This window comes from Trematomus bernacchii, unplaced genomic scaffold (assembly GCF_902827165.1).
Source record: "Trematomus bernacchii unplaced genomic scaffold, fTreBer1.1, whole genome shotgun sequence".
NCBI classification, from domain to species: domain Eukaryota; kingdom Metazoa; phylum Chordata; class Actinopteri; order Perciformes; family Nototheniidae; genus Trematomus; species Trematomus bernacchii.
In genome coordinates this window covers 20,157,010-20,168,286 of record NW_022987564.1, presented here as the reverse complement: position 1 = coordinate 20,168,286, position 11,277 = coordinate 20,157,010, and the positions used below count along the sequence as shown (strand labels likewise).

General features: G+C 40.0%; 1 protein-coding gene across 1 annotated transcript; it reads left to right on the top strand.

Moving 5' to 3' along the window:
* Nucleotides 1-153: 153 nt before the first annotated feature.
* On the top strand, nucleotides 154-9,219 carry srsf4 (serine and arginine rich splicing factor 4). Its single transcript, XM_034124513.1, has 6 exons — nucleotides 154-392; nucleotides 2,030-2,319; nucleotides 3,999-4,105; nucleotides 4,216-4,430; nucleotides 6,266-6,343; nucleotides 8,327-9,219. The coding sequence occupies exons 1-6, from the start codon at nucleotides 286-288 to the stop codon at nucleotides 8,808-8,810; spliced, it is 1,281 nt and encodes a 426-aa protein (XP_033980404.1). The 5' UTR covers nucleotides 154-285; the 3' UTR covers nucleotides 8,811-9,219.
* Nucleotides 9,220-11,277: the final 2,058 nt, after the last annotated feature.

The following is an 11,277-nucleotide window of genomic DNA, read 5'->3' as shown; positions in this document are numbered from 1 at the left end:
AACAAACTTTTCAATTAACTTTATACTAATAGGAATTCAATTAATCTCGTCTCAATATTGATAGGTAATAAGATTCTTAGCTTGTGATACCTTTTACCTGAGAGACTGAACTCAGGCCAAAAGAACCCAAACAGAAGAGGCCGCGCCCCCTGCAGCTCGGACCTATTGTACCAAAGGAGCGCGTGTATGTATAGTTGCAGCCTCGCTCCTCCGGTCTGTGTGCTCGTTCGGTTTTAGCCGGATCCCACATTTCGCTACGTTAGCATACAGTAGCTAACACACAAGATGTCGAGGGTGTACATTGGAAGACTGAGCTACAGGGCCCGAGAAAAGGACGTGGAGAGGTTTTTCAAAGGCTACGGGAAGATACTCGAGGTCGACCTGAAAAACGGGTAACATTTTTTGGTGTTCTGTCGGTGCTAAGCTAACGCCTGCAAAGGCCGAAAACGTGCCGTCTAGGCCTTGTTGGTCGTGCGCCCAGCTAATGCTAAGCTAGTTGTTAGCATATTTTATAATTACAAATGAAAACGGTCTATAATATGTAATGGACTGAGGTGTTTGTTTTGTTATAATTATTATTCTTCTCGAAACTGTATCAAAGCCCATATTGCTGCTTATTAGGTAACGTTTGGGCTATCTCGGACAACGCTAACTAGTTAGCTAAGGTTAGACGTGGCAATGTCACTGGCGGCCTTGTATATATCAAGCTAACCATGAGCTAAACAAGTGCAAGTTCAGCCAATCTCGTATTTAATCTCGATCCTCGCGAATGCACAATACTTTAGATATGGCAGGGCTATTTTATTCAAGATACTTGGTACAATCAAGCTTGATATGTCTGTTTCAAACGTCTCCATCGATGCTATTCAGTACAGCATTGATGGAGAGCATTCATAAATAATGTATTTATGAATGCTCTTTGTTTGGACTTGAAGGTTGTTTATTTTTAATCAAACATCACCATCATGATTCACAGTACATTCAATCGCAGAAAATGTCCACGAATGCAATGTTTGTGTTTTTTAACGTGCAGCTTCTTTGATATAGACCAGTGGTGAGTTTTTTTTATTATGAATAAGGATCTGTTAGTTAGGTGCTAGTTCCTTGTATCAAGGGCTGCAAACGACGATTATTTGCATCACCCATTTAGTGTTTGGTCTTCAGAATTTTCGAAAAATGGCCACCACCAGTCTACAAGAAACAAAGTGAATCGACGCGTGTGCTCGTTTTGCAGAACCACTGTCTATTATGTATGAAGTTTGCATCCTTGTTAAATCAATAGATTCGCAATTTCTGTATACGCCAGGCAACTTTTGGATTTAAGTGTTGGCTGTATCGTTGAAAACTTTCTTTGTTTGAAACTCTTGAAAAACGGTCCATTACTCTTCCAAAAATAGATATCCAAGTAGCATTTTTGAATTTCTGTTTTAATAGACATTCATACTTGTGTAGTCTAACTGAAGAATAGATCAAACGAATACAAATTCACCAAACATCAAATTGTTGCTAATATAATTGTATTATTCGCATATAATCAATCAATATAACCATTTAATTAATTAGCAGACTATTGACTTTATACACATTTCTAGTGTGTACAGATATCTAGCATTTTAAAATATCTTAATTAGTAAAGTTACTAGTGGAAATAAAATATGTGCTAGTAAGAATTGTATATGAACTATCTAAGATTTGTTTTGTAACAAGCCATTAAAATATATATATATATATAACACACACACACACACACACACACACACACACACACACCAAGCTGTGTAAAACGCATTTCTGAGAGTCACCATCCCTTTTCAAAATCTGGAAATAAAGTTCATTATTTTCAGCCAGTAAAATCTAAATTGCTATCAGTATGCCATGCTGATAACATCTTAAAAATCTTGTGCTACTCTTTCTACATAGGGTAGTGGTTGTGTTTTGGCCAGTTTGTGCCCACCTGACTGACCGATTATGAACTCCAAACATTTTTTTTGTAACCCGATGTTAAAACATTTTCTCTTCTGTTGTAAAGGTATGGGTTTGTTGAATTTGATGACCCCCGTGATGCAGATGATGCTGTTTATGACTTAAACGGCAAGGAGTTGTGTGGTGAAAGAGTCATTGTGGAGCACACCAAGGGACCCCGTCGGGATGGAGGTTATGGTGGTGGTGGTGGTGGCGGAGGTAGTAGTAGTGGTGGTGGCGGCGGCGGCAGAGGAGGAGGAGGAGGAGGAGGAGGCGGCGGAGGAGGAGGAGGAGGCGGCGGCGATAGAGGAGGAGGAGGAGGAGGTGGTGAAGGAGGAGGAAGAAGCAGCAGCAGCAGTAAGTGTTTAATAAAGAAAAGTTTTGTTTTTTATGTCATTGATTGGGGGTTTCATTCATTACTGGGAAACAATCTAAATTTCAAAGGGGTAAAATCTTGAGCTTGTCCTTGGTGGCTGATGTGCACTCAATTGATATCCTAGTGTTTGTTCATGTTGGTGGTACTTAAGCTCACTCCTTAACATAGACTTTTCTTAGTCACACAAGCTATACCTAAAAACTATGGGTTTGATATTTAGAAAATGGAGTGCAAAATAAGTTAGCCTGTCCACAATGTTCACCAATACGAGCGTTTTGACTGATGGCAAATTATCACTGTAGTCTCTAAATATGTGTGAATAGCAAGATTGGTTAAAATGCTGACAAAATAGACAGAGTAAGCAACTCGAAGATCTAGAACCAGTTCACATGAAGATGTATAAAATAATATTTTGGTCGGTATTGTCGAGCTCTGTTGGTACCTTTTCTCGATACCTAATGAAGGAACACCAACTTGTGCATCTTTAAATGAAACTCCTTACACCTATCCACCATGCCCTCCCTTGTGCTAATTTCATCAGTTTTTGCTTTTGTTCTGGCCCCATTGATTCTTCCAGGTTTTCGATGACCTGTTTAACATAAATGAATGTCTCAGTTTCAGATAGGGCACTCTAGAGCTGCGAGTTTGTTTTTAATTGTCTTGCAAATATTTTAGCACACGGTGTACAAGCCCCACTCACGACAGCATTTAACATTTTTTTTCACCAGTAGGCATGAAGAGAGATTTCCATATCGGCACATGTCATAATTATTATTATTGTGTGCACCAAAGCCACCAATGACTTGAAGAAATGTCTTGGGTTTACCATGTAATGGTTTGAAAATGCAGTTACATTTGATTATGTGATGAGGAAATGGCTTACTGATGGAAAGGATATAAATGTCTTCATTAAATACTGTAAAAATAGCCATTTGATTGTTAAATATCTTGTAATCTATTGATGTCTTATTCCGTTTTTTATTTCATTTACAATGATTGTCAATTTAAAGGTAAAGATTTAACAAAGAACCTCAATGTTTTAATTGGAAGAGTCCTTTGCTGACTGCCTGCCCCTATTGCTGGCCATGGTGTCCCCCCTTTCCAAGAGTGTGGTTTGACCATTCTGGGCCCCTGGGCAGACCAAAAAAGGGAGCCATTGTGAATGAAGACCGCTTTTCCCATTAGGCCCAGGCCGGGTGGTGAGGATGCCATGGGGGTTAGGAACAGATGTGGGTTCAGTTCTTATGGGTGCCTGAAAAAAGAACATGTTTTGTAAAAGTAAAATGTTTTTTCTAGATAGGGTAGCTTAGAATCTTGCTTTAGTTCACCGTAAGTACTTCCTCAAACAGTTTTTCAGTAAAAGAAAATTATATTATTTAGAAAATAGGCACATAGATTTTTTTTTACCAACATTTGCTAAAATGATAAGCTTAAAAATGTACTTTATAGGTTGAGGCTTTTGAATATTTTTTTTAGCACATTATAAATTCAGCCTTTTTTTGTAATACTTTTCTCACCTTTTGCTTTGCCCCTTTTTTCTTTTCCCAAGTCAATATTGATATATTTGGTAGTGTGTAGCTTGGAGATTAGCATAAATGCACCACCACAGTTTGTTTGGGGTCCTCATTTTTTCCCCTGTCCTTTCCTGTTACCTCAAAAGGTGGATATGGTCGCTTTGGAAGAGACAGATATGGTCCACCCATAAGGACAGATTATCGGCTCATTGTTGAGAATCTTTCCAGTCGCTGCAGCTGGCAGGATTTGAAGGTATGAAGATCTATTTTATCCATTTCCATAGCCGTTTAGTACACCAACATATTATTTGGTTTTGTTTGTCTCGCAGATCTACTTAATGATATATTTGCTTTTTCCTTAAGGACTACATGAGACAGGCAGGGGAGGTGACTTATGCCGACACCCACAAGGGCCGCAGGAACGAGGGGGTGATAGAGTTCAGGCTCTACTCCGACATGAAGAGGGCTCTGGAGAAGCTCGACGGCACCGAAGTGAATGGAAGGAAGATCCGTCTGATCGAGGACCGCCCTGGAGCCAGACGCAAGCGCTCTTATTCTCGCAGTCGCAGCCACTCCAGGTCAGACCGGTTCTTTTGTTTGCTGTTATTTGACGTGACTTCCTGATGCATACTGCATGCAAAAAATGTAAGGGGAAGTTAAACTGCACAACAAAAAAGGTCTTTGAAAAATGAGCATACACAGGGTTCCCGCGGGGTCTTAAAAAGTCTTACATTTGACAATCTGAATTTAAGGCCTTAAAAAGGTCTTAAATATTACCAAATAAGAAAGGTCTTAAATATGATTTAGAAGGTCTTAAAAATGATCAGATTTGAAAGGTACTTCTGTGTAGCGATCGCGTCTAAATGTGTTTTGGGGGAAATGTCCGGGCTGCAAAGTAACCAGTACGGTAATAGCCTTTCAGTTCCCCCCAACAATTTGTATTGAAATAAATCAACATGGAACCAGTAATCACTAACTTTGTTTCCCCCGGCCCCTTATCGGAGAACACCCAGCTAGTAACCTAGTAACCTAGCAACCAAGCTTCAGCTAGCGGCAGTCAGAAACTCATGTGTCTTCGAATCTACTTACAAATAAATATGGGGAAGTGTAAGTTCAACCGTATTTGGTTGGAAAACATCGAATTTAGTGCTTGGTTGAAACCAGGGAAGGGGAATGTGTTTGAAGCCCGCTGCACCTTTTGCACAAAAAAAATAGCGTTTGTTTTGCTAATGTAGCGTTAGCTAGTGTAGCGTTAGCTAGTGCAGCGTTAGCTAGTGCAGCGTTAGCTAATGCAGCAGCTCCCGCAACGACACCGGGGGACCTCCGGGCAACGTCAACCCTAAAAGCGGAGGTGCTGTAGACGCTAAATACCGTAGTTAAACACCAATCATACAACAGCAACGATGAAAGATTGTAGCCAAGGCAGCAGAGCTCCGAGTATAGCTCTTGTCACACACACACACACACACACACACACACACACACACACACTAGGGCTGCTCCATTATGGCAAAAATCACGTTAGAAATCACGATTATTTTGGTCAATAATTATCACGTTTATTAAATATGATTATTCATTGACTTTGAAAACATCCATTTATTGAACTTTAAAACAAATAATTTGAACAGTATCTTTTTACAAAATTAAATAAATGATACATTTTAATAAATAATATCAAAATAATAAATACCAATAAACAAAATCAACAAATATTTGAGCGCACTTCCACAAGCTACTAAACATATATAAATATGATAAATAAAAATAGACTAGATTATGTTTTCGTAATTGTGGCAGGCCAAAATCGTAATTGCGATTTAAAATACGATTTAATTGCACAGCCCGAACATACACACAGACACACATACACACTTTTTGTCTGACACGCTAACACAGTTCTGTACTGTTATGCTGTTACAGTATGTTCAGTCATTGTTCTTATGTTGAACATGAATTCATTTACTTTGTAAGTAATTTTGGGACGTATTTCTTCTTTCATAGCAATTTTCCTTCATACTTTCTTGCCGTGAAATAGGTCTTAAATTCTATTCAAAGTGGTCTTAAAAAGGTCTTAAAAAGTCTTAAATTTGAGTTGGCGAAACCTGCAGGAACCCTGCATACAGTTAAAAAAAGGTGCTGGCTTGGCGTCCAATAAATCTTTATAACAATAATTGAAGCTCTTGTACCAGCATTGTACTTAGATGGCGCCGGTGATGATGGCTGCCGTGTCTTTGGCCCCTCTTTACATTCTCTTGCACTATTTTATCTGTTTTTATATATTCATGTTACACTGTTGGAGGAGCCTGTGACATACGTTTTTCTTTGCCCTATCTACACTGTAGCTTATGTGCACGTGACAATAAAGCCTTGAATCTTGTACCTTTTGCCAACTGTTACTCTGTTTCCTCAGGTCCCGCTCCAGGAGCCGCAGGTCTCGTAAGAGCCGCAGCCGCAGCGAGAGCAGCAGCCGCAGCCGCTCCCACTCCAGGTGAGGATCAAACCTATCAGAAAGGACTGTCTACTTAATAGTAGGGCCGTTGGAACTCATTTTGGGACTTGAATACAAATAAAATAGTAAAATCAACAATACGTTTTCCTGTCAAGATAGTAATCTGCAGAATACGTAAAGGTCCAGAAGAAATATGACTTAAGAAGGGGCAACCTTAAAACTCATCTGATAACACTACATTGCGTCAATGTAAAGTATGAGGGACTGCAGCTAATGCAGGAAACAATATTTGTTTTTATTTTTGCCTCACTCAATCACAGGGTTAACCTGCTGCAGGGCAAACAATCATTTGAGAAAATGCACATTATTTGGACTTGATCTTAAATATTACTTATAATTTCTATCTTAAAAATCGTGTACAAAACGTATAACCACATGCTGATAGTGCCATTTGCAATGCAGAAGATGGTGCATTCGTAAGTAAATAGTACATTCTAATAAAAGGCTAAAGTGGAGAATTCAAAGTTATTAATATTTAAATGTGAATTCAGAGAGCACCGCCTGAATGTATACCGTTTTAGTAGTAGGAAGATCCATCAATAAATGAGAAGAAGCTGTATCTTTTTTTTTTGTTGTGAGGCTTGCTTTTGGCAATTTGATCTCCCAAAAGGCGTGTGGTGCAGTGGGTAGGGCGTTGGTGTTCGGATCAGGGGAGCACAGGTTCAAACCCCACTGCAGTCAGCATGTCGTTGTGTCCCTGAGACACTTCACCCCAAAGTGCTCCTGTGGGGATTGTCCACAGTATTGAGTATGTAAGTCGCTTTGGATAAAAGCATCTAACAAGTAACATGTAATATAATTAGGGCTGTCAGTCGATTAAAATATTTAATCGCACATTTTTTATCTGTTCTAAATGTACCTTAGAGGGATATTTTTCAAGTTTTTAATACTCTTATCAACATATGAGTGGACAAATATGCTTTATATGTTTGTTTATTATCATTTGAACAATGACTAATATTCTCATGAATATTAAACACAACAACCTCTGAACATTACAAATATTCGCCTCTATTCAACCTGGAACGTCTGTGTGTGTGTCTGTGTCTGTGTGTGTGACTGTGTGTGTGACAATGTCCCACTGTGGCTACCTGCATAAAGTCAAGTGCTCGGCAAAATGTCGCTCCTGTTTTCATTGAAACAGCTCCTTATATCCGTTAGCGCAGCTAGCTAGCACCAGATGCTAACAACACGTAAGGTGTGCCTCGCTCGCCCCACACATACACACCCTCCCGGCCTGCCGGTGAGCGTGGAAGTGTGGTCTGCCACAAGCGGGCAGCAGGAGCGGGGCTGTCGGCATCAGCTTGTAGATGGTATTTTAAACTCGATGCGCTCTGAAACTACGGGGCGGCCGAGGACAAAAAATACACATGCGTTAAAATAATTAGTGGCCTTAATTTTTTTTTGCGTTAACGCTTTATTAACGCGTTAACTTGACAGCCCTAGATATAATGCCTCTCAGCAGCTGCCATTCAAATACACAAGATGTGGGCACACTAGTTGGTAGTAAGATCAGAGAACTATAAGAGCTATAAATAGATTTTCACAAGTCAATGAAAGTGCAGGGGTGCGTGCACTTGAGTACATTTAGAGTATATCAGATGATGCTAGTAGTAGCATGATATCTATAGCTGTTGTAAGTGTAGCCTGATCTCCGTCCACTGATGGTTCATACGGTTGCAATAAAGATACAGCTACATTTCTCAAATACTGTTCTCACTGCCATCTTGCATTTTAAACTCTGAGTCCTCTTGTCCTTATTTTCATTTGGTTCAGAACCTTTATTTGAAATGACTTTTTTTATTATATTTGCATTTACGTATAATACATTTAATATACCTGTTTTTCCAGTAAATGATTGTGCCTGTTGTGATGAGCTTTATGTAAGAGGGTATTTAGTTTAGCTAGGTTGAGGTAGTAGGAAACTATAAATAATCTCAACTGTCTGATTTTTGTCCACAGAGCGGCGTCCCGCTCCCGCAGCCGATCTCGTAGCAAGAAGAATAAGCTGAAGGTCAAGAAGGAAGAAGAAGAGCGCAGCAATGGCGCGCCGAAGAACAAGGACCGCAGCAGGAGCCGCAGCCCCAAGAGCCGCAGCCCCAAGAGCAAAAAGAGCAAGAAAGACGTCAAGAAGAAGAAGGATGACTCCAGGTCTCGCTCTAGGTCTCGTTCCAGGTCTCGCTCTAGATCAGGAATTAAAGATCGCTCCAGGAAATCAGGCTCCAAGGGCCGTGAGCCAGTTAAGAGCGAGGACGAGGGGGCTGAGCCCGAGAGGGGCTCCCGCTCTCGTTCCCGCTCCCCCGCTGAATCCAAATCCAGAGCCAGGTCTAAATCAAAGTCCAAATCCAAATCACGTACCCCCACACCTGCCAAAGCCCGCTCCCGCTCCCGCTCGGAGTCCCGCTCCAAATCCCACTCTGCCTCTCGCTCCCGTTCCCGCTCTTAGTTCATATTTTTGACTGTTGTCATGAGCCCTTATCCCAGTGTCTCCCCCCTGCCCTCCATTTACATTCCCCAGATCCCACAACACTACCCCTGCCCCTGTTTTTTGATAAATAGCTGTAGTGTTCCAGGCATTTGTGCTTGATGTCTTTTATGCACATGCTACTCCATTTCCTTTGACTTTTACGCAACATATTTTTTCATTAGAGCTGTATCGTATGGGGGTGTTTGTAAAATAACAGGGTGCAATCTCAGTTTTATAAGTTTAAATGATGGTATGTGTTTTAGCCTTTTTTTAATCAAGTGTAGAAGCATACGGTTCGGTGGGAATATGTCCTAACGTCTCCTCACCTTTTGTGAAATTCTTGTATCATTTTATTTCCGATTAAAATAAAATGCCTGTTCTAAAGTGGTCTTGGATTTGTGTTTTTGTATTGTATTTGCTCAGCTGGGTGTGACAAGTTTACACGTGCAAACAGCGGCGCAGATAAGCAGGCTCATTTTCATTAATCGACTTGTAGAGTATTACACAATGTGTTTATGTTGACATTTTCAACCTACATTTCTCACATGCAACATTGTGAATTCAAAGGAAATAAATAACACATACACACATACCCTTTCTAGTTCCCTATTACATAAACATCCCATATATTGTTATATCGGTAGTAAGTTATTTATTTTCACGGGACAAAACTGAATGGTACTGTTGGTTTGGTGTGATGAACCCATAGCTACAATGTTCTACCTGGCTAACATAATGAAAACTGACCAAGGAAGATAAATGTTAATTGGATTTTACATTTTTAGATAAATATTTAACATCGAGTCTGGAAAAGTCAGGTTTTGAAATAGAACTAGAAAATGCGTGTGAATGCTGTAAACTGTATTTGTTGCTGAATTTAGCTGAAAAAGCTGAATATGTTATTTGAATATGCTGTAGCTGCTTTTAGCTACAAAAACCAAGTAAGTGTGTTGCTGAACTTCGTGGAGAAATGCAGAAAAGTGAAATTATTTGAATCTAAATTGTTACAGCTCAAATGCATTGCAATGACTTTGTTGAAAACTTGAAAGTGAAATGTTAAACTGGAAGAGTAGGAAAAATAGTGAAGAAGCTTAATATTTAAAAGAAAAGGTTTAAAAAAGGTATAAACATGTATAGCCTCAATGTCCTGAAATAGCTGAATAATGTAATAGTTGAATGGTTTCTGCAGCTGAAAGTAGGCTGAAGGAGTTAGATATTAAATGTAAGTAGTAGTGAATGTGTATTAAGAGAAAAGAAAGTAAAAACGCTTTGAAAAGCAGCAGAATATTTTAACTTCAAACTTTTGAACTAAAACCATATGTATGTGTCCCTGTCACTGTGTGTGTGTGTGTGTGTGTGAACATAATGTAGTATAGACATCCATTGTTTGTGTGTGCGTGTACCAGTCTGTCTGTGGGCGTGTCTGCTCTGATTAGATGATGTCACTCAGCTGTTCAGGGCCAGAGTGGAGTTATGACATCATCACACAGGTGTTTGTGTTTGAGCTAACGACGTTATCATAACACCTGCGCTTGAGCCCAGAGATCAAAGGTTTCCATGGTGATGTGCAGTAATCAGTGAGAGAGCTTTTCCATTGATCTGAATGAGAGATAAACCTCTTACATGTGAACGTTTTGTTGAAGAACCGTAACAGATATCGGTAAAACTTCAATGCGTGGAGCATCTCAGGACCCTGGGGAGTGTCTATGTGTGCTTTTTTTGTACTTTTGGGTCAATAATGTGGCATTTTTGGCAGATTAACTAAAGGTGTGCAGCTGGTGCTGTGATGAAAGATGACGCTGCATTTACAATTGGCCTTAATGGGGACATGTTGAAAGTTTTTGTCACTTCATGTCCTCAAGAGGCATTTTGTTTAATGTTTTTGTTTAATTTATTTTTATTTTTCAACGTAAGAGAGGTTTTCCTACAATTCAAGCATACAATGATGTCCCAGGAGTGTAGGGTTTTGGAATTATGGCAGTTTTAAAAAGAAAATGTAAGGCGGATTTCAAGCTCTCCTCCACTCTAGCGGTGACATCACGCACTCTAATGGCGCATTTCCACCGCAGGCCTCGCTCGACTTAGTACGGTTTTGTTAGGTCTCATTAGGCCCAGCTCACTTTAATGCTGCGCTTCCATTACAGTTTAGGAACTGGGGTAGTATCTATAGTAACGCAGTGTCGGCGGAGCCGTGACGTCATCTTCAATGAGCACCCCAGAAAAACAACATCAGCCGTTAGCTGTTAGCACTCAAGCTCACAGCTCCTCATATCTGTTCAGAAACTAGACAAAAGTTAAACAAGTACAAACCACAGACTGTCTGTGTCATGGCGAGTACAGTCGCTGGTTTATTTATGTCTGTATAGGCCGTTGTTGTGAGTGTGGACGGTCGGAGCATATACTGCGTTAGCTTAGCCGATCTCCATTTAGACAACACGCATTTAAA